Consider the following 23,725-nt stretch of genomic DNA (forward strand, 5'->3'; position numbering starts at 1 on the left):
TGCCATGGCGGCGCAGGCCCCGGGAGCGACCGTGGCTCCCGCGCGGAGGGTCCCCCAGCAGGCAGCAGGTGGAGCCATCGGTCAGGTACTGCAGCAGGCTCCCGGCCCGCGGTTTCCAGGGCTGAAGTTTTCCCAAAGGAACCCCCTACCTCTGTGGCGAAGGGGCCGCGTTACAGCCGCTACCTCCCTTTCCCACACAAAGAAATTCCTGAAGAAACAGCCACTTGCATGTTGAAGAAGCGAAGTGCGGGCTCGGGCTGTAACTCCCGCCGACCACGTGGAGCCCGCAACGCACAACCCGAAGCCAGTTTTTTTCTGGCATATTTAAAAAAAAAACAAACAACCACGAAAGACACGGGGGCCCGCAGGCGAGCGCGGTGCGGAGCCGGCGGCGCCGCAGCCACCTCACGGCCTGGCGCCCTGCGGGCCTCGCACCTGGCCCCGCCACCAGGCGCGGCGCGGGAAAAGGCTTCCCGCTACTCGAGACCGGGGGGCGAGCGCAGCGCGGGCGGGGAGGCGCCCCCCAGACGGGCGCTGTCCGAAAACCCCCGGGGCAAGGGCTCCAGCCTGACGCTGGCTGCAAGCGCGGGTGGGGATGCAAGCGGGGGACGGGGGCACAGCGGCGCCTGCGTGACCTCGGCCCGGCAGGGCAGGCTGTGCGCAGAGCGGCGGCACGGCGCCACGTAGTCGGGCCGCCACAAAATGGCAGCTCACGGTGCGAGGCGGCTCCTGCGGCGAAGTCCTGATGAGACCATGGTGGCGACGGCTCCAAGCCGTGACACTATCCCACACACAAGCCCCAGGCTTTTTACTTGCAGTATTCCCTCCCTGACCTTAATCCCTTCCCTCCTAAGACTTTAAAACCTTCCGAAATATTAAAAATTACGGTAGCCGCCAAGGGTCCGGCCCAGACAGTGTGGCGCGGCCGTCGGCACCCCCGTCGCTCACCATACAAGCAAGCTAACACTCAACCCTCGCCGCAGCTCCCCGCGGGCGGTCCCGCACCAGCCCGCAGCCCCCCGCGGGAAGCGGCCCCGGCCCCAGCGCACCCCTTCCCCGCCGCGGCTGCCCTTCGCTCCCCACTCACCATCGTGCACCGAAGCTGAGGCTGCGCCCACACAGTTCAAAATACACGAGGCCTCTAAAACACCACTACGAACTTTTCCAAGAAAACAAAACAACGTACAATCTGCGCCTTTTTTTTTTTTTCTCTCTTTTTTTTTTTTTCTTTTTTTCCTTTTTCAAGTGGCGAAGGGCAGCTCCTGCAAGTTACCGCTCTTCTCCTTAAGTAGCCCCAAGTGGGAAGGGGCGGGCACAGGGCACACCTGCCCGGGCCGCCCTCCCGCAGCCGCACCGGCGCGGTGCCGGGGTCGCTCGCCCCCTCCCGCCCTTCACGGGTCAGCTCCTGCGGTGTCTGGGGTTTAGGGGGGTGCCTGTAGGCAAAGGGTGAAAGAATCCTGTTGCTTTTCTCTTTTGTTAGGCGACAAGGTAGGACTATTATTTGTGGCCTTGCTGTGGGGCAGGACGAGGCTGTGGAGTGCCTGTGGTGGCAGCGCGCTCTCCTCATGTTGACGAGAACCAGCATTTACTTGGTTTGTTGAGTTTTGAGAGCGGTGTGTTGGTGAAGAGGCTCTTGCTCGCACCGAGGCAAAAGCTGACGCTTTTTCATCAGTGTTTTCATGAACTAATGTTATATAGTTCTTCCGCCACAAGCTGTCTCCATGACTCCTGCTGCCTGTACTGAAAACCGAGCAGCTGTCTGTGCACCAGTCACCCAAGACCTTTCTAGAAGGAAACCTCTCTGGGAAGCCTTTCTGGTTCTACAGTAATAAGATGCTTCTGCCAAATTTTGGAAATAAATTTTAAATAGTTCTTTGCTATTGGTATCAAATATTTAGAATAAATACTAATTTCGTAAAGTTTCAGAGAGAGCGGAAACTTAGGGATGTCTCACCAAAATAAACCCGACCTCTGACTGGGCTAGCTTAATAAAATTATCGGTTTATGTCGGGTTTTTCAATGGCAAAGGCACAAGAATGATACTTAATTTTGATGAAAAATGGAAGTACAAAGCTAAACCGTTGATTGGAAGTGTATATAACATGTAAGCTGTTTTTCTGTGAGATTTAATTTCTTCTAATGCATAGATACGGTTTTTTTTACAATGTACCAAATGTTCACATTTTTCAGATGCTGATATTAATAATCAAAACTAGAATGCTGCCCTAGATACACCTTCACCCAGAGTTGGCACAGGCAATACCAGTGACAAAGTCCTGCTCAGTAAAGATGTATTCATGTTAACTATAGGAGGGATTTTTTTAAAGCTGGTGTGGTTGCTGTATTATCTAAAGGTAAGTGTATGCATGACCTTTCATGTAGCTAATGCCTGTTTACTTAAATAAAAGAGATGCTGTACAATACCCTATCAAATTTTAAATTTTTTTTACTTCAAACAGCTCGAACCTTGAAAAATGGTCCAACAATGAAGGGAAAATACTACATAATATTTGCTTTGCAAAAACTGATTCATATTTTGCCTTAAGAGTGGCAACAGGGTGGTACCACTATTTCTTAAGTGCAAAAACAGTGATTCTCCTTTTAATAACTCTTGAAACTACAACTAGTTTTAATAGTCCAAAGCAGAATAGAAGCCAGAACAGGGATGGGTTTGATGTTTTATACTTTCTTTACTTGTCTTCTATGGCCCTAACTAGAAGTATTCTGAAGGATCTCCTGTTTGCTTTTTAAGCAGAAGATAATGTCCTGGAAGTGATAATACAAATGCTGTTGCAAGGAATAGAAGTCTTTACCTTTTATCATGGAAATGGTGAGCATTGTCCTCTTCTAGTAAAACTAGACTGATTACAACACAAAAGCAGAGTGATGGTGTTGCTTTGAAAAAGCAACCCTTACCAAGGCATTATAGATTCTAGGTTTTTGAGGCTGCCCTCAGCTGCTGTGGGCTGGGTTTGGGTCGCAATTGTGTCCTGTTTTTCTTTAACTCAGTATTAGCTTCTAAAATTGGAGAACATCTGTTGCTTAAAATAAACGAGAAAGTAATTTATTTTCTGCTGTCAATACTCAAAAAGGGTAGAGGGAGTGGAGTAGGAAATTATTGTCTTGGTTTGTTTTATTAATATTGCTACTGGAAGGGTTATTGGTCAATAGCTTTACTTGTTAAACCCACTAGGTAGCAGAAGAAACAAATTCTGCTATAACATACAGTACCTTTTGCTTCAGTGCACATTTTAAGTAAAAAAATGAGTACCTTAGCCAAATTGCATTCTCCTGGAATGTTATGATTTTAAGTCTTATGTCATCTAGGAGAGCTATGATCAGTTATTATGATAGTCTCAAAGTTACCAAAAAAGATGATTCAGTGCTTAGCTTTCTGTCTTTAGGTTGTTTACTCCACACCACACCACTATGACCACCACCCCCCCTTCCCCTTAGAGTTACTGGTAAATCCGAATAATTCAGGGAGCGTGTCTTGTTTGGAATCTGATAGGCTGCAGTGGGTGAGGATTCTACAAAAAAAATTCTGAGTAAAAATTATCAATCTGATTACAAATAGTAGGAATAGTAGTGGTTACATTTTACAATCTAATAGTCAGGAAGTACATACTTGAAAGATCAGGTTACAATTTAGTCTTGCTAGATGTAGAACTAAAACTGGATAGCAAGAGCATCACACAGCATTCGAATTTTAATAGCATTTCTCAGAACTCTTCTGCAATTTTGGAACCTTTTCTTCAGAATCAGGTTGAATCTTTCCGTAAAGCTAAAGCACCTAACTGCTCTTAGGACATAATGTGAACATGAAAAGGAGGGCACATATTCAAGCTAATAGGTTAAGAACAGTAGAAGAAGGTTTCAGATTTTAGGCAGCTAGGAAAGCTTCCTTAAGAAAAGGATGCAGAGTTATCAAATAGGATTTGAATGTCTGTTTTCTGAGCTTCCTATTTCGTACTGGAGAGAAAATGCCACATGCATTTCACAGCAGTCAGCTTTAAAGGATCATGCTGTATCTAGCTAAATTTTGGACAACATTTCCTTTACTGCTGTTTGCATTGGGGTAGATATTTAAGGGGATATGCTACAATGTTGTGATGAACATCTGTATTTAAAAAAAAATCACATGCTGTTATAATTGGCATTGAAATCACTCGTAGAGTTTCTGTTGGCTTCAGTAAGCCAAACAGAATCTATGTTCATATTGGCATGGTAAAATCCTTTGAAATTTAGTGGATCATTTAGCGACTGATTTTTTTATATCCCCCCCCCCCCCCCCGACTCTGTAAGAAGTAATTGAACACAAATAACTTAATTTAAAAAGACACAGTTAATTTCTACATGTATAAAATTCCAATAAAATTAGGGGTTTTTTTCTTACTTGGATGAAAACGATAATACTATTTTGAACATTAATCCATGGACTTGATTTTCCAGTAGTGAAATTCCTTTGGGAGCTTATTTTTCTAGAAACTGCATTATTTTAGAACACTTTAATTAGTCTGATGATAAATTTAAGCCAATTAAATATACAGGCAATAATTTAGTGAAACTTAACATCTAAACCATACATATTTGAGTTATCCATAATCTATGCTGGGACGATGCTGAAATCATTCTGTGAGATTGTTCTGTGGTCAAGGTTATATTTAACACTACCAATTCATTGTGGTCAGCCTTTAGGCATTTAAATTCTGACTAGTTCATTAAATTTTAACCTGAATAACTTTACCAGTGTAGGAAGGCTGATACGCTCTTCAGTTTGTACTATGGCATATGGCATGATTGAAAAAAAATAATATATTGTACTGATACGTAATATTCTTCATCCAAACATTTACAAGGATGAATTATGCAATTACATAGGAACGTACAAAAATAGCCGTACGTGATTCAGATCTAAAGTCCTGCCAGTTCAGTGTCTTTGTTCACGATAGCCAGCAGGAGTGCTTAGGGAAGGGCTGTGAAGACAGGATGGGTGTAAAGCAATTTTTCATGCTTATATTTTCCGCTTGTGCTTGGCAACCTCAAAAGCGTTTCTCGAGGCCTCTTCATTACTGTATGTGATAATACTTGATGATTTTGTAAATTTCTCTGGTCACTTTTTGCACTCAACTTGTACTTGGGCCTGCCGCAACACAGTTTGGCACTGATGGTCGCAAGGCAAATAGGTATTGTTTGGAAAAAGCACTTGTTTGCTTAAGCTTTTCTCCTGCTAATTTAATTAGAGCCATCTCATTCATAACTTAACAGCCAGCATTTGTCCTTTTGTCACATTTTGATGCCATTCGTGATTTTATAGGGTTTTGCCGTAGCTACCTTTCAGCTGTCTTAGCTTTCAGACTGAAGACTCTTAATGCTGTTCCCTCTTGCCTTTCCCCCTCAGGTCAGTGGCCTTCAGAATGGGTGAGTGGCCAGCTGCCTTGGCATGCCAGCCCCTCACAGGCAGCAGCCCCAGTGTTTGAACTGGATTGCCTCCCGGTGTCACTAACTCTGCTCCAGCCAGGCCCCCGGTACAGCAGGCTGCAGTCAGCACGGCGCCTCCCAGCCATTTCAGGCCCAAGGCGTCAGCCTGCACTCCAAACAGAAATCCAGAGTGCTGGGGGGGGGTGAGACCACCGAGTCAGCTGGAGATTGGAAGTGAGTATCTCTAGGTCTTTTCCTTAAAATGAGTTCCCCAAAAATGAAAAAGTCTTAAAACGCCAGAAGACTGGTTTTATTAGAACTGATAATTAAACAGAACAAAGGATTATTTTTCTTCCTGAAAGAAAAAAACACTGAATAAGACAGAATAGAAATAAAAATTGTTTATCAACAGTCTCCCCTTGCCATCCTATGCTTCCATAAATCAACTTTATTAAGAGGTGAGAAGCCACTGAGGTGACTGAAATTGTAACAAATCGTATCCAGTATCAAGGAAGAGTTCTTCCATTGCAAGGGGAGTTTGAATATCTGTCTGCTTTACTTACTGGTTTCTTGGGTGTGCTGCAGGTTCTACTACATTTTCTCTAACCCTACAGACTGAAAACTTTTAATCCCTTAGCATTGTAAGGAGTGTGAGTTGCTTGCAACAACAGGAGCTGTGTTGCTTCCTTCAGGGAGATTCACCTTAGTGCCTCTTGTGTTAACAGAATGTAGACGCTGGAACAATAGAACAAATACTGTCTGTCACACAGGTTTCACTGTTTGGTGGCATTATTAATGTCAATCTTGTAATTTCCTTGCAGAGCATCACCTTTCCATCTGCTATAGAAGAAGGGAAGGAGAAAAGCAGCATCCTTTAATGTTTTTCTATGTACTTTAGAGTGGGTTGCCAGTCTATATGGAAACACACACCCATGGCTCAGAGAACCCCCTCTCAGCTCTGTCTTGGCACTGATGTAACCGATCTTTTGCCCAGCTATCAGCGTCTGAAAGATTTCAGTGGGCTTCTGAGCATAATGGGTTCTCACATGGTACATTACATCCTGTGGACAGTTTTTTCTGGAGAAACACTAAAAATCCCCCTGCAGTTCGGTACTATTGAGAATGAAAATATTTATCCTCTTACACCTCCGAGTCCAAAGATACTTTTTTGCTTATACCATTTAGACACATTCTTTATGGCCTAAATGTCAACCAAGATGTCAGCAAAGCAACAACTTCAGAGTCTGCATTTTATATTTGATGAAATAAATCCAACAATTTGGGGTTTATCATTTTTCATTTTTATAAAAATCATCTGCTGAAAAAGATAGAACTAGGAGATGGGTAATGGTACTTTTCAACCTCCTCTTATACAAAATCCAAATTCAAAATGCTATTTACAATATATGTTATAAATACCCTGAGCTTTTTAAGATTATTTCTGACCACATACTAAAAATCACATAGGCATTTGACACGATTGAAACAGTGGGCTACAATCTTATATGCATATCCAGACTCTTGTACAGCAGTGCATAAAACTGGAAAACCCCAAAAGAAAACTTAGTGTATCGAAACTGCAGATGTCTGCTAATATTTTGTATCTTGGACAAATCTTTCTGATTTTGGGCTGGTTTTATCTATGGCTTAAAGTCCACAGGCTTCTTCTGTATCTTCTGATCTCTTAGATCTCTTCATCCTGATTTCTAGCTGAAGGTTTTGAATTCCTATTGCACTGAAATCTGCCTACTGGGATTATTGTTCTCTTAAATGTAAGCAAACTGCATTGTACCTTCCCTGAGAGTTTCCATTCTATGGACTGACTATGAAGAAGATGGAAAAACAGCAGTGGACCTTTGCCACTTTTGCTCCTGTAAGGAAAACCACCTCTTGATACAAATGCCTAGCACTGAGTTCCTCACATCAGTGCTGACTGCCGAATTTGCAGACAGTAGGTGAGATCCCACACTCTGATTTTGGAAGCAAAATGGCTGATCCATGCTTTGGGTAAAAGGGCTTATAACACTGGTTTGAACTCTTGCTGCTGCCCCATTAGCGCTGCCCCAACAGGATGCTCCCTTCCTGCTCAAACAGGGGTTAAAACTTCTGTTGCTTAGGAAGATGTCACACCTGTCATATAAGAAGTCATGGGAAACCTTTCCCTAGTCACCAAACAGCAGCATTTGGTACGGCATGAGGCTGAGTTTGCTTATGGATGCCATTAGGCTGACATCTTCCTGACTGAAGTGAGAAGGAAGAGGACAATGAATGATATTTATCACCTGCTGAGCTCAATATCAGAATGAAATATTTACAGCAAACACTGCATTTTTGGCTTGTGTTCTCCTTTCTTACACAGAGTGAAATAGCCAACGGTAGGATAGCTGAGTTGTCATTGGTTACTTGAGAGTTAACAGCAGATTGAGTGAGCTCTTTAACAGCTATTAGACCATTAACTACAGACCTTTTACTGACAGTACTGAATAGTTGAGGATTATTTGCATATGACTGTCTACAATAGGCAGGTTTGTCGGTAAGGCTGCTCTTGTATCAGTCATGTCAACAAAGTCTGATGATGTAGGTGCCATTCCTGGCTACATGACAAATGGGTATAAAGGCCCATTTGCTGAAATAGGCTGTGTTCCACTAGAGGAGAAATAAGGTATATTATCTAAGTTAATGGGATACTACATTTGCAGTAGAACTCATAGTTATGATGTATATACTGCCAAAAAAACCCACAAACGTTGCAGTCAGTCTGTATAGCAAACATATTATACCAAAAATTCGTGTTTGTAAGTAAATCCTACAAAATCTTTTGCAAACTTCATACCTAAGCCTGTTTTCTGAAGCAGCTAGAATTCTTCAGGAAGGACAATAGCTTCCTAAACAAGCTTTTGCCAAAGGGAGCCAACAAATATGTTCATATGGTTTCTGGTAATTAACTCCCTGCAAAGTGCACTTGATTTGAGAGAGATACAGTTTTCTAAATGCCTCACAGTCTCCTGTCTGCCAGGGGAAAATCATATATTCAAGTAACAAATATGAAATATATAGGGTGTTGACTACATAGGGGTTATCATTGTGGTGTATCTCTCACAGAGCTGATGGGTGCGGGGTTATGAAAAACAAAGTGCACTTTAAATTCCTTTTTTACTTCTCTTTTTCTTTTTTTATCCACAGGGTCACGATATCATTTGGTGATCTGTCATCTGAACAGGCAGCCAAAATCGTTACTTTTCAAGTATTCAGAAATGTTTGAATCAAAGGAAACAAAGAAGAGGAAATGGTAAGTACTGAGAATGGGCTATGTACCAGTATTATAAATGTACTATCAGTCTAGACATGCCAAAAATACTAGGTGGTGATCATATTGTGTTACCTGCCATACTAGTCTTGTGGCCTGCACTTTCTGAAACCCTTCCTGGAAAACTTCTGCATGAGCATTTTCATCTTAATGCTTTCCTCTTCCACTTCAACACCAATGTGCTGGGGCACCTCCTTCCATCCGTTGTGTCAGGACAAAGCCAAGGTGATGTGCATATGTGTCAGAGTTGGATGGGACTGTTGCGCTGGCATACAAGTTTCTTTATTGCACAAGAGAGGAAAAAAGAGGTTCTAGTCCTGTGTGCTGTCTTTTGCTGTAATCTTTGTCAGGCAGTTATTGCAGACTATGAAACAGTCCTGACACTCAAGTAAGATCAGATCATTTATGAAGTGAGAGAGACAACTACAAGGCCTAAAACCTAAAAGCTCTTCTGAAACTTAAGACTTCTGTGTCTTTTCACTATGGTGTATTTCCTTTTATTTTTTTTCTACATCTATTTAAAAAGGTCCAAATATTCCTCATTGCTAATCAATCTTTTTTTATCAGATATGTTAATTTAAGATATTCTTACAAGGAGATCCCTGTAGACAGACCTCTAGGCTAGCACAAACCTTGTGAATTAAAGCCTACTGATTTATTTATTTTTTTTAAATGCTATTTGGTCCCCAGTAATTAAAATAGTCTACAAATGATTCTGATTAATTCCATGTACAGGCAACTCTTGTTCCTGAACGTATACGTTTGTGGTAACTAAAATGGAATGAGGCACTTCTGTAATAAGAATGGTCCCATATGGTATTAATCAGGAACAGTTCCATGTGTAGAAAAACCTTAATTAACTTTTGAATGAGTTTCATTTGCAGTGTCTTTGCTGGAATGTATATTTGGATCTAGATGTATGGATGGGATACTAAAATACTTGCCAATCGAGCACTAAATCTTTGGTTTAGAGTTTTTCCCAGAAGTCATGATGATGGAAATTTTTTTTTTCTTTCAAAAATCTTATTATATATTCATGTGAAAACAAAATTAGAACAAGTATGTTTTCATGTTTTTAGTCAGTATACTAATGCTTTCTGATTGTACATAACATGAGTAGCACTTTCACTTTTTTAAGTTTAGGTTCTGGATTTTGCTCAAAAAACAAATAGTGCAAACCTCTTACATGCTTTAGTTAGCAAAATGACTCCTAAGTAATATTGAAAGTTCTGGAGTAAATTTTCACACTATCAACTTTCATTACCAGAATGATTGGAAATGTCTTTATTGAGGTAAATTTACAGATTAGTATGTTATAGCTTTTTTTTTGTTTATATAGGTATGTTTGGTGTCCTTCCTGAGCTGTTTGATTTAGGACATAAAGATAACATCATAGTCTAGTGTTTTGGTTTATACTAGTAATTAAAGTCTCTTCAGTTTGAAATACAGTACAGTCCATACATTTTAATATAGTGTAGTAAATCCCACTATTGTATCTGTGAATATTACTTCTATCGGTGAAATGATACCAGTTACAGAATAAAGAAGGATGTCTAAAAGTAAAAAATATGTTTTGTCTTTTCATTGTTTCTTTTGAGTATTGACAAGCAGTAATGTAGCTAGATCTTTGAGAATTTTCATTAATCTTTTCTCTTTTCTGTTTTTCTTGAATATTAATGTTTTTTCACCATCTGTCTAGATTTTAGTGTTAGTCTTCTGTTGAGAGACATTTCTTTGTATTCAGTTAAAATCATTTTGTATGTATAAATGATTTTCTTATTAGTTTCTTTAATGGTGTCTAGAAAACCATTAGTCAGCTCTGATTTATCACAATAACTCATATATAGTAAGAAAGGATGTAGTACTGGAGAACAAAGCAAATTCCCAATACTTCTGAGTGCCTTTGTATATAAAATGTGTCCACAATTTCATTAATTATGTTTCTCTAAAGAAAACAGTCTTCATTTTATTCTCAACTTGTAGTATTTTCTTTCCTTCCTGAATAGGACTGATGTCAAGGATATTTATATCAAGCCACATGACTGGTGTCCACTGTTGGTCTGGCACTGGACTTAAGAAAATTTAAGAAATGCCTTTTGTCAGGGGAAAAAAGAAGCAAAGCCCTCAAAATCTTGTTTCCAAAGTGAACTGTTTGTTTCCTTATTTAGCGGAAGCATCAGTTACCTGCTCAGAAAACTTGCTTAACTGAATTGTCTGAATTAAAGTTCACAGTTTTTCTTCTGTGTCCTCTATTGCACAGGCATTCCTTGACTTCTTAATCAGGATTATATGAGGTATCTGCTTGAAATTAGAAGCTTTCTGTAAGAATCTGAGTGTTAGTAACTTTGTTGTGCCTACAGTTTTTCAAAATGTGGATAACCCCCCACGGTTGTCACAATAGGCTGGAAAATAATTATACAGAAGAAAATAATTGGAGGTGACCATAGCCACAGAAGGCAGCGGTGCTCAGAAAACAAGGCATTGGGCAGTGGACTTGCGTACTGGGATGGTGGTACCAGGCAAAGCTAACTCAGGTGTTCAGGCCTGATACCAGTCATTCAGTATAATCAAACATGATGTACGGTATTTGAGACCTTTTTTTTACAAGTTTCTTGTAGCATTAAAGTTGCATGTAACATGAAGATTGAGCTACAAAAGCACACTACGGCAATTCTGTCCAGGGCTGTGAAAATAACTCACATTCTGATCCAAAAGGTGCTGGAAAGCCACCAAATCAGGGATTTGGCATTAAAGCAAGTAAGAACATTGGAATTTTACTCAGAGCTATCTACAAAAACTCATGTAGCCCTGAGATGTCTTAAAAACTTTTTTGAACAATGATTTGTTCAAGAAAATACTCTGTGTTAAAACTTAGTATGAAATTTAAAGTAAAAAAGGGAATGGGTGGGAGAGGGATTTAAAGAAGAACTCAGTACAGGTAGAATTGTCACCTGTAGTCCTTCCTTACCTTTGGAAGGAGGAAAACAATGAAAAACAATGACATTTTAACTGGCATTTAACGTGCCATTGTCTGCTGAGAGGCAGCAGCATGTGAATTTGGGCAATATAATCACCTCATCAGCCTCTGGAAAAGTGCAGTTCTTTACATACCTGAATTGTAGACATTCAGAATTGACTTATAATGGCAGTTGCTGAAAAATGTTATTTACAGATCTAAATCATAGCTTCAGGTGTTTGCTGCTGTGAACGTAGATTACTTCAGATTGACACTTTAGCAGAGTAAGAGAAAAAAATCTACTCCTGAGAGAAATTAAATTGTGTATTGTGTTACTGTTAACATCACTGGAATCTTCTCTCCATTACCTGCACATGCCGTTGTCCATTCTCCCAAACCTTCTGTTTATCTTTTTGATCCTAACATGCTTCAGTTTTCTTATTAATGAGGTAGTTTCTCAGTCTTGGTTAAAGGAAGATAGGAAAGGAAGTTATTTTGGAAGATAGGAAAGGAAGTTAGTTATTCCAACAGTTCATTTTGGAAGAAAGATTTTGAGAGATTTGGTTTTTCTTTCCCGTTTTCATTCACTTAGTCACAGTGACATATTTTCTGTCAATTTTGAATTTCTCTTTTGTAGCTATTTTTGTAGAAACCTGTAACAGTCCTAAAGACAGTACCTAGCACATCTGCTAAACACTTTTGAATATTGGATCCAGCTTAGTTTCATTTTGTGTGACTAGTGACACAGCGTACTGTTGTGTAAAGATACCTGAGTTGGCTCAAATTAAGTTATTTGCAAGAGCAGAAATGATCTGACCCAGTTGATGCAGAGCTTTGAATAGTAACTGCTGTACTTGGAAGGCTCTAATGGTGAAGTAAAGACTCCGATTTGCAGTTGAAGGGAGACTGTTCAAAGAAGGCTGAACCCTATAAAACTCATTATCTTTTAGAAAAGGATAAAGTTTAGTGATTTGGCAGTACTGACAGCCATGTAGTATTTATTTCCTGCTGCCTTGAAAGGCTGTGCGTGAGCCTGTGGAAGTGAGGAATCTGACATTTCCTGCATCCTGCACAGCAGTCATTGCTCTGACTGCCCCAGTAAACATTTTTATATACGTACAGTTTCCACATATACAGTTGCTTTACTCATTGCTGAAGCTGAATTGCCTCTTGTTGCAAGCCAAGCTGCTTACGGTTAACTTGGTCACTTCTGTCATTCTACATAGGCATTTAGTGCTGGATACTGACTTCTTGTCACCCAGATAGTTCTGTCATTGTGATCCTTGCATATGGCTGGGCCTTGGAAGCAAATCCTGGTATCTTACTAGTGATCCTGTCTCATATTTTTATAATATTGACATCTCAAGCATTCAAACCATAGTTTAGGTCACAAGTAATCATTATATAGCTTAAAAATGAGAAGCTTGAGAAAGAGATATATTTCTGATTCTTTTTGTCTGCTTTCTTGTCTTCCAGTGCTTTGGATCTGCATTTTCAAGCTTTTTTTAGCAATCAAAAATTAGAAGAGTTTTCTGCCAAAATGAAGTGTTCAAAATAATATATTAGGTCCCCCAAAATAATTGATTTTAGAAGTATGACATTTTATAAAAATACATTGGCATAGATTTCTGTGTGGGTGTCAAGCTTTTGCTGTGCATGTACTTTGTATTTTGGGGGCCTAAATGGCTAATAATCAGACGGGAAAGTTGTGTGGTTTTTTTTAATTGAGAAATTTAACATTCACATGGTTTTGTTAGTTTGAAGAACAATAAATGTACCGCCCATGATAAAATCTGCATCTGTTACTTCATTGCATTATCTCGATGCATCTACTTAGTATCTGGTTTATCCTCTTTACAGTAGAGTAAGGGGATCTGAAAATGCCTGTATGAAACCCTAGTGAGATGAAATTAGTTTCAGAGAATAAAAATAAGGTTTGCAAAGTGAATTGTGTCCTATCTACATCTAGTTCTTATACTTTACTGCGACGATGAATATTCTAGAGGTGCCTAAAATAAAGTTATAAACAGTTACACATGATTTTAATGTTCATGTGCAGAAAGCAAAGGAATAGCTGGCAGATGCTCAGTACTAAATATTGTTGACCCCTGTGACATTTTACTTTGACCTTGTCTGGTCTACACTGAAGCATTGGAAAGGTAGCTTTTCCACTTCAACAGCTGATTATGTAAGTCATCGACACAAAAGACTTTTTAGGTCAGGATGCTCCTAGTTAGGAAAAGGAAATAGATAAGCATAAAACATATAAGTATTTGTATAATAGAAGTCTTGAACATTATTTTAAAACTAGTAGCTCTCACATTTATTTTCAGCCCTAGGTCTACACAAGCTATTTGGTGAGAGAGCTAACATTTCTAGAATCATTTCATCAGGCACTGACCTTAGATAGCTTGCCACACTTGCAGTCCAGCATTAAAATGAGATGAGCTCCTTGACTATAAAGTTGAAATAACACCTGTGGGAGTGATGCTACTCGGGCAACTACTGATGGGCTTTTGCCTAAAAAATAAATTTAAAAAAAATTAAAAATTAATTTACTTTAGTGTTTCAGTTAACATGACTTACTGTTCTGCATTTCCCGTTCATTATAAAGCCTTATTTTCTTAATTATAAAAATCCCATTATTTGTATAGGAGTATGTGGGTTGCAGCAGGCCTTAGCTCCACATGTCTAGTGTTGACAGGATTTAAGTGCACGTGTGGAGACAGAACTTCAGGTGTCTTCAAGAAATGCATCTGTGAAAATGTAGGATTTGAAATACATACAGAGTTTGGTGGGTGTCTGGCAAATTCTGTATCTAAATTCTGCCAAGATCCTTGCCAAATCTCTCTGTAGGTCAAAGTGAGCATTTAAGTAAAAAATAAGTTTTGCTGAAGGTATTTTCATGTGGCTCGAGCATCCACATGAGTAATTAGAGTCCCAGGTGGGCTTATATGACACGCGTTGAAGTATGTTCTCTTGTAGTGCTCTTGGCATGTGAGCTTGTTAGATCTTAGGCAGCGCATTTCGCATGACATTTGCCCCTTCCCTTGTAGCACTGTGGAGTGGGACTGCAAATGGAGCATGAGCATGGAAAAGTTAGGTATTCCGTACTAGGTATTCTAGATTATAGTCCTTATGCAGAGAAGCAATAAAAAGTTAGCTTAATAACCAATATGTTCTTTTTTTCTGTTACAAAAATGAGTAATAGGCCTTTGTCTGAAAAAACTTGAAGTGGAAAGCTATGACGTTATTTCAGTCTTCCTCATTTACAGTGCCCTAGTGCTGTGGTTTAACCCCATCTGGCCGCTAAGTACCACAGAGCTGCTCCCTCACTCCCCCGCCCCCCGCCCCCCCAGTGGGATGGGGAGGAGGAGATCGGGAAAAAGGTAAAATGCGAGGACTGAGATAAGAACAATTTAATAATTGAAATACGATTAAAAAAAAAAAACCAACACCCCCCCCCCCCCCCCAATTGTAAAGAAAAGGCGAGAGAAGGGGAGAGGAATAAAATCCAAAGGGAAGGGAAAAAACCCAAGCGATGCACAGTGCAGTTGCTCACCACCCACTGACGGATGCCCAGCCCGTCCCTGAGCAGCGACCAGCAGGCTGCAGCCAGCTCCCCCCAGTTTTTATACCCAGCGTGACGTTCCATGGCATGGAATCTCCCTTTGGCTAGTTGGGGTCAACTGTCCCGGCTGTGTCCCCTCCCAGTTTCTTGTGCCCCCCCCCAGTATTCTAGCTGGCAGGGCCAGAGAAACTGAAAAGTCCTTGACTTAGTATAAACATTACTTAGCAACAACTAAAACATCAGTGTGTTATCAACACTGTTCTCACACCAAATGCAAAACGCAGCTCTGCACCAGCTACTGTGAAGAAAATTAGCTCTATCCCAGCTGAAACCAGGACACGTAAATTGTAAGCAGTGGTAGTTTTATGATGTGACGCTGATTGTAAAATGATGTCCTGATCTGCACAGCCTGTTTGGGAAGTTGTGGCTCAGTCTTTGCCATCCTCCTCCCAAGTCTGTCTCCCAGCGATTAGGACGGGTAGCTGTTGGCCTCTTCACTCTGCCAGTGAGAAGGTGAATAGGCAAAAGGCTGTAGGCATTTTGATAGGCTGTACTGTCCCTTGCTTCTCGACTGATAGGGTTTTCCTTTCATATAGTAGGCAGAACTTCTGTGTCAGACACATGGATTTGAAAGAGGTGTGATCTCAGCAGGGAAGTAGGTGAATGAAGTGGTGCTTTTGAAAAAAACAGGTGTCAAGGAAGACATCAGTGGGATCCCAACATCAGCATGCTGCAGCCTCCAGCTTAGAATGATGCCAGGCAGGTCCTGACTTCTGGCAAGATCACATTGATGAGGAAAAGGTTTGAATATCGTGATATTTGGTAATATGATTTTATATTTTGATACCAGTTTTGTGAGGTATTCAAACAATTGCCTCCAGGAGCTGTGGAGAATGTTAAAAAATGCAGGACAGTACATCAGAGACATTCTGCATCAGATTTAAGAGTGGGGGAAAAACTGACACACACACACATACACCCCCCCCCCCCATGAAAACAGGAAAACAAAGGTTGGAGTATGTTGTTCATTTAGGGAGAACTGATGCAGTTTTGAATACCAAATCAGTATTGTAATGGGTAAATAAGATAGTCTCACGCATTTTAATTTTTGTTGCTCTTACCTTGCAGTTCAACTTGGAATTCCTCAAATGTCCATAAATAATCTGCTAAAGCCTTGTTAGTGACAGTATTTAAAGTTTGTGGGTTTTTTTTTTTGTGGCAATGTCTTCTTTTTAAAAAATTCTGTTTATGTAGAATTTACCTAGTAAGCACGTTACACAGGAGGCCACAGACCCTACAGCAGTATGAAGACCAACAAGTATCCCTTCGCCATAAACTGTGGGTCAGTTTTCCACTGAAGACAAAAGGTATCATCTTGATTTTGAGCTCTGTAATGCTAGAAGATGGATTATTGAAAAAAGCACAGTTCTTTTGTAAAGACTGGACATTTTGTATGACAACCCTTGTGAAAAGCCAATCAATCACATGCCTAATTGATGGTTGAGCTTTAATGGATATATGATGTTGCTGCTGCTAACTTGGGCCACTTAATGAAAAATATCCTGTTTCCCATGGCATTAGACACTGCTAGCTGACTTCTTAGGAAAAAACAAATAAGCAAATTATTTGAAGGCATGAAGAAAGCATTAAAATGTATGTATTTAACTTCTGTAGTTGTCGTGTTAAAAAGTAGCCATAAGATATCCAGCATCTGGAAACTCTGTGGGGAGGGTTTATTTGTCTGTTTTTAGTGAGATTCAAAAGAGTCACTTTGATTTGGGTAGCAAAGGTAGGAGTTTGAGTTCAAAACTGGATTTTGAATTGAAGGACAGCCTGGACATTGCTGTATTGAACAATAATGTGAAAATAATCATAGAATCATAGAATACCAGGTTGGAAGGGACCTCAAGGATCATCTGGTCCAACCTTTCTTGGCAGAAGCACGGTCTGGACAAGATGGTCTGGCACCCTGTCCAGCTGAATCTTAAAAGTGTCCAATGTTGGGGAATCCACCACTTCCACGGGGAGATTATTGCAATGGCTGATTGTTACAATTGTGAAAAATTTTCTTCTTGTGTCAAATCGGAATCTCCCCTGGAGTAACTTGTACCCATTACCCCTCCTCTTATCCACGCGACTCCTTGCAAAAAGGGAGTCTCCATCTTGTAGCGACCCTTTAAATACTGGAACGTGGTGATAAGGTTTCCCCTAATTCTTTACTCAAGGCTGAACAAAGCCAGTTCTCTCAGCCTTCCCTCATGTGGCAGGCTTCCCAGTCCTTTGATCATCTTTGTGGCCCATCTCTGGACGCTCTCCAGCCTGTGCTCATCTTTTTTGTATAGCAAGGACTAAAACTGAACACAGTATTCCAGGTGTGGTCTGACAAGTGCCGAGTAGAGCGGGTTAATGACTCATCTCTGCTGATGTTGCCCTTGTTGAAGCAACCCAGCATCCTGGTGGCTTGCTTTGCCACAGCAGCACTCTTTTCATTCATACTGAGCTTGTTGTCCACTGGACCCCCAGGTCTCTTTCCATGGAGCCGCTACCCAGCTGGGTAGATCCCAACCTGTGCTGCACTCCTGGATTTTGTTTTCCCAGGTGCAAGACCGTACATTTGTCTTGATTGAACTTCATAAGGTTCTTGTTAGTCCACTCTTCCAGCCTATCCAGATCTTCCTGTGGGGTGGCTCTCTCTTCCAACGTGTCTACTTGCCCACTCAGTTTGGTATCATTGGCAAACTTCATCAGGGTACACTTGATCCCATCATCCAGATCACTTATGAAAATATTAAACAGTGTTAGGCTCAATGTCGATCCCTGGAGGACTCCACTTGTGACAGGTTGCCGGTTTGAAAAGATTGGGAAGTCTGAGGTAAGTAAAGTCATTCTGAGTTAATGAGACTGAATCCTTCCAGAGTAGTTGTGCAAAGTTAACTACTCCTCCCTAGAGTAAACCCTGCAGTACATACGCTGAACAAGTCCTGCGGTATATTTGCGTAAGGTGAATAGAAAATACATGAATATATTTTACCTTTGTTATTTGTTTGTTTAGAGAACTGGAGGGCTTGTGTGTTTGTCTTCTTATCTCATCTATAAATGGCCTGTGAATTTAGAATTCAGATAGGCACTTAATTTTTAAGGATTTTTGTAGGTTTGCTACTAAAAATATTTTTCTCATAAAGAAGTTAGTGAATGACCTTTTTCAAGAACAGGATTGTCATGCTACTACACTGCTTCATAAGCTACAGGTATTCTAACCCATGCTAAGTAGTCCATGGAAAAATTGTTTCCTCAGCTTTAATTAAAGTATAACTACTAGGACTTCAATCACTATTTGCCATTCACTTAAACAGAATGAAGTTTTATTCCTACTTGTTATTGTTTAGACATACTGAGCTGACTTTAATCTGTTCAATGTGTTTTACCACTGTTTTTAAATGATTGAGCTGAAGCACTTCATAAGAGGTGTCTATACTCAAGGTTTCTGTCATAACATCTGTGCCCTGATTTAGAAAAAGCTGTTATTATTATTGTGTTCCTTCCAGGAATTACAGTTTTACTGCAGTGGTATGAACCTAGCGTGTTTTTGCTGGAAGTGCTTTGGTTGCTTGGACTGATACGCTAATACAGATGGACTGTAGAAAGAACGGTTGTTGCACTTTGAATTAATTTCCAGTTTAGACTAGTTCATGTTTAAACCCTAAGAGCTGAGTAAATTTGTTCATCTTCAGAAGTGTGTTTTTAATCTGCATGATCTAAGTAGAAGAAGAACTGTTTTTCAGAACTCCAGTCTACGTAGCTAACAAGTTGAAAACTGTCAGGTAGTCTAGTTTCTGCTTTCCTAGTTCATATGAGAAAAGTGAATTTTGTGTCTTTAGTAGAACTTGATCTCATCTTAATTACCATGCTAGCTCTATACTACTGAGGCTTACTGGCACAATGTTTTGCCAACGCAAAAACTTTGATAGCTTGTCAATGTTGTTTATGCAGGTGGTCTCCAGAAGGAGAGTGCTAGTGTCCTGCATTGTCACAAGGCGTGCAGCTATGCTAGACTACTGGAGTGCTGGAAGTTCTATTATAGGGTAGCTCTTAGCCAAATTAATTTGAGAACGTGAGGAAAAGACAAACGCCATGCTGCGTTTGGAACAAGTCTTCGAGTTGCAACTAAACCCATACTATTCCAGTTTATTTGAAACTGAAATATTCAAATCAGCAATGTAAATCGTTTATCTAAACCGTCAACACCTATTAAATTACTAGGAAATTTGTGTTAATTACAAAATGTAATGTTGACTTTAACCAACACTTGTGTTTTTTACTTTAAATTGAGGCTTTTTAAAAATATATGTGATACTAATAGTTCTGATACTGATATTATGGTTACTGAATAATCACAGCCTTACTCAAATAAAAGGACATGGATTTTTGTCTCAATTGTGTATTCAGCTTTGCTGGGTGTTTTCCCTGGTGAGTTCTGTGACACTGGAACATTACATACAGGCTCTGGGCTGGACCACAGCAATCCTCGGTTGCACAGATGCCATGACTGCTTTTTTATTATCCATCGTTAAGGAGGGAAAAGAAATTTAAGTGACAGTGGCTTTATCTTAGTGTTTTCAGACATGTTTTATTTGTTTAATTGTAGTTTTTGTTAGCTTTTCCAAAAGTATTGAAGCTGTCTTGCTATTCGTTTCCAGCTGACTTAAATCCATTCACTGCTGTAACCTTGTATACAAGCTACTTTCATAACTGTGGCGTGAAACTTTTCTGTAAATCAGATCAATGACAAATGAGCATTAGTCAGATCAGAGGCAGAACCACCCTATTTTCTGAAACTATTCAAGAGGAAGAAAATTGATGGTCAAGATGTAATTTTAAGGTAGCTCCATTTTGCACATGGAAGACAAGCGCAGGGCTTGTTTATGATGTCTGCTAAGAACACAGGAATGGGAATGCATGAGAGTGAAAGTATGAACAACACTCTCTACAGCTAAATTAACCTGCAGAGTAGACTGCTCAAAAAAACCTACAGAAAAGCTACAAACCCACTACGTTTTATAGTCTTCCAGCTAAGATTTTTGCTGTTCGATTTCTGTGCTGGAGCAGAAGTCAGGAAGGAGAACAAAAGCAGTCTTGGTGCCCATTCTTAGCTGTGCCAAGGAATGGACAGACCAGTGTAATCTCATTTTGCCCTTTATCTCTTTAACATCCTCAGGGAGGCACAAACCAGCAATATCATTGCAGCACCCACACAAGAGCCCTGTGCTGCCTACAGACATCTCTGATGGAGCCATTTAAAGCCTTTATCCTTCATATAAAATTACTTGAGAGCACCAAATCTGAACTTCCACATTTTCTCTGGCATCATGATTATAGGGCTAGTTTTCTACGCTTTATCCAGGTTATTTTTTCACTGAATTTAATGGGAGAGTTACCCGAGTTAGAAATTATACAACTGGATATGGAGTTTCTCCTTCTGTCAGTAATTTAAGACTTGAACTGCTAAAACTTCACTGATTTCAGTGAAAACATATTACACTGGCCAGTAACAGTATAGCTGAGAAAAGGATCAATATCTGCATGTTTTCTGCTCTGTGACAGTACAGAAATCAAAACAAATGAACGTGGAATAAAACTCCACCTTTTTGTGTTCCTTTTTTTTTAACATACTACTTGAACATAAAGGGGTGGGGAGAGAAGTATTATGCAATATAATCATTGAAGCATTTTTATTTTTCTAGCTCATATGTATACCTCATGGTAGAGATGAAGACTTTTAATCTATTGTACCACTTACTCAATTTTTATGTTCGTTCAACTGTTACAGTGTTAATTTGTATTTTCCTTTGGAATCAAAGTGTGCTTCAGCTAATTTATCTTCCTCGTTCTGTCTCATAAAGTTCAAATGACTAGAAGTCACTGGATAGTTTTATGTGGGACTTTGCCTACACAGGGGAGGGGGGGTTTATCCATGGTGATGTCAGTGGCTTTACATGGCAATGTCCTTATCCACTCAGGAATTATGAGAAGATTCAAAAAGTTCTGGTGATAAATATTTCAATAGTAGTATTTTCAGGCTTTTGCTAGAGATCACCAAGGGAGTTTTGAACCAAGACATGATGCTGTGATCTCGGTCAGGACCTTATGACAGGTCGATAGTAAGGGTATGAAACGCTTTTAAAAGAAAAAGGACCATCTAATTGTGATTCTTTGCTTATTGAGGAGCTGCCCACATCTCTGTCATAAGCCACCACTTCTGTTAGCTGATGACTTGGAGACCAGTAAAGCTTTTGATATGAAAACTTGTTAAAAGCCAAGAGCTTTTCTCAGGAAAAAAAAAGGCTACCTGAATTCCAAAGGATTAATAAATCATGGATTTGAAATAAGCACTTAGCCTTACAATCTTGTCTTCGGCTGACTTCTGTCGTGGTTTAACCCCAGTGAGCAACTAAGCACCACACAGCTGCTTGCTCACTCCCCTGCTGCTGGGATGGGAGAGAGAACTGGAAGAGTTAAAGTGAGAAAATCCATGGGTTGGCATAAAGAGGTAAAGCAAAAGCTGCGCAAGCAACCAAAGCACAACACGGAATTCGTTCGCTGCTTCCCATCAGCAGGCAGGTGTTCAGCCATCTCCAGGAGAGCAGGGCTTCATCACACGTAACTGATACTTGGAAAGACAAATGGCATCACTCCGAACGTCCCCCTTCCTTCTTCCCCCAGTTTATATACGGAGCATGACATTCTGTGGTATGGAATATCCCTTTGGCCAGTTCAGGTCAGCTGTCCTGGCTCTGCTCCCTCCTGGCTTCTTGTGCAGCTCTCGCTGGCAGGGCACGGGAAACCGAAAAGTCCTTGACTTCAGAGTAAGCACGACTTAGCAACAACTGACACATCACTGTGTTATCAACATTATTCTCATACTAAATCCAAAACAAAGCATTGTGCCAACTACCAAGAAGAAAATTAACTCTATCCCAGCTGAAACTAGGACAACTTCCTAGTACTGAGAATGCTCAACCTATTAACCTTGCAAGAGAGACCACAATTGGTAAATATTTAATTTTAATTGCATTTATCGTAATTGCCAATAATCGCTTTCCATACTTACACCTACAGTTGGGTTGCTTTTGTCAGGTGCATGTTAAAAGGATGCGAATCAATAATCTTGCTAAATACGATTCCTGCATGGTAAAAATGGGGACTCTTAAGGGCCCGGTTAAGAACTTAACACAATACTAAGAATTCAATAGTTTACCTCACTGACCCCAGTCCTTGTAGCAGACAGTCTGGTTCCTCTTCCTGCTACGTGGCTGTAACGTGGCATACCTAATTTGTAAAAGTCACCAGAGAAAAGTATTTACAAAGTGGCTTGCAAATCAAGAGCTAACCAGTACACAGAGCAGACGTCAAAGTGTTTCTGTAGGAAATACAAACCATTAATCAAATACAGTAGTTTTAGACATTTTTCAACTATGACATAGAAAATTTTCAATGCGACAGTATTTAAGGTGGTATCTTAACATCATGAAGTTCAACAAGGCCAAGTGCAAGGTCCTGCACATGGGTCAGGGCAACCCCCAGTATCAATACAGGTTGGATGGAGAAAGGATTGAGAGTAGTCCTGGGGAGAAGGACTTGGGGGTGTTGGTAGACAAAAGGCTCAACATGGCCTGACAATGTGCGCTTTTAGCCCAGAAAAACTGAATCCTGGGCTGCATCAAAAGAAGGGTGGCCAGCCGGCTGCGGGAGGTGACTCCCCACCTCTGCTCTGGTTTCCTGAGACCCCACGTGGAGTACTGTGTTCAGCTCTGCAGCCCCCAGCATAAGCAGGACATGGACCTGTTGGAGGAGTCCAGAGCAGGACCACGAAGAAGACCAGAGGCTGGAGCACCTCTCCTATGAAGACAGGCTGAGAGTGTTGGGAGTTGTTCAGCCTGGAGAAGACAAGGCTCCAGGGAGACCTTATAGCAGCTGCCAGTGCTTAAAGGGGGTTTATAAGAAAGATGGGGACAGACTTTGTAGTACGACCTGTTGTGACAGGACAAGGGGTAACAATTTTAAACTAAAAGAGGGTAGATTTAGATTAGCTATTAGGAAGGAATTCTTTACTGTGAGGGTGGCTAGATGCTGGAACAAGTTGCCCAGAGAAGCTGTGGATGCCCCATCCCTGGCAGTGCTCAAGGCCAGCTTGGATGGGGCTTTGAGCAGCCTGGTCTGGTGGAAGGTGTCCTGCCCATGGCAGGGGGGTTGGAATCAGATAATTTTTAAGGTCCCTTCCAACCTAAACCATTCTGTGATTCTGTGATGCTGTGATCTTTGCAAGCCTGAGGCCTATGAAAATGTATAGAGCAGATACAAATTTGTAATCCTCAGCATATTGACAAATCATTGGAAGATTTAATTTTATTTTACTTTATTTCACTTCCCCTCAGCTCCCCAGGAGATTAAAATGTAATGTTATATGCGCAAA

The 23,725-nt window shown here is 40.6% G+C and overlaps 1 protein-coding gene across 1 annotated transcript in view; it reads right to left on the minus strand.

Annotated features, from left to right (window-relative positions):
* The window catches only part of DAZL (deleted in azoospermia like), a 37,469-nt gene extending 19,328 nt beyond the window's left edge, over window positions 1-18,141 (minus strand). Inside the window, exon 1 of the mRNA XM_056338560.1 lies at window positions 17,752-18,141. Coding sequence (XP_056194535.1) covers window positions 17,752-18,141 — 390 coding nt within the window. The remainder of the gene's footprint in view (window positions 1-17,751) is intronic.
* Between the last annotated feature and the right edge of the window lie 5,584 nt (window positions 18,142-23,725).

The sequence above is a fragment of the Falco biarmicus genome, chromosome 4 (assembly GCF_023638135.1).
Source record: "Falco biarmicus isolate bFalBia1 chromosome 4, bFalBia1.pri, whole genome shotgun sequence".
NCBI lineage: Eukaryota > Metazoa > Chordata > Aves > Falconiformes > Falconidae > Falco > Falco biarmicus.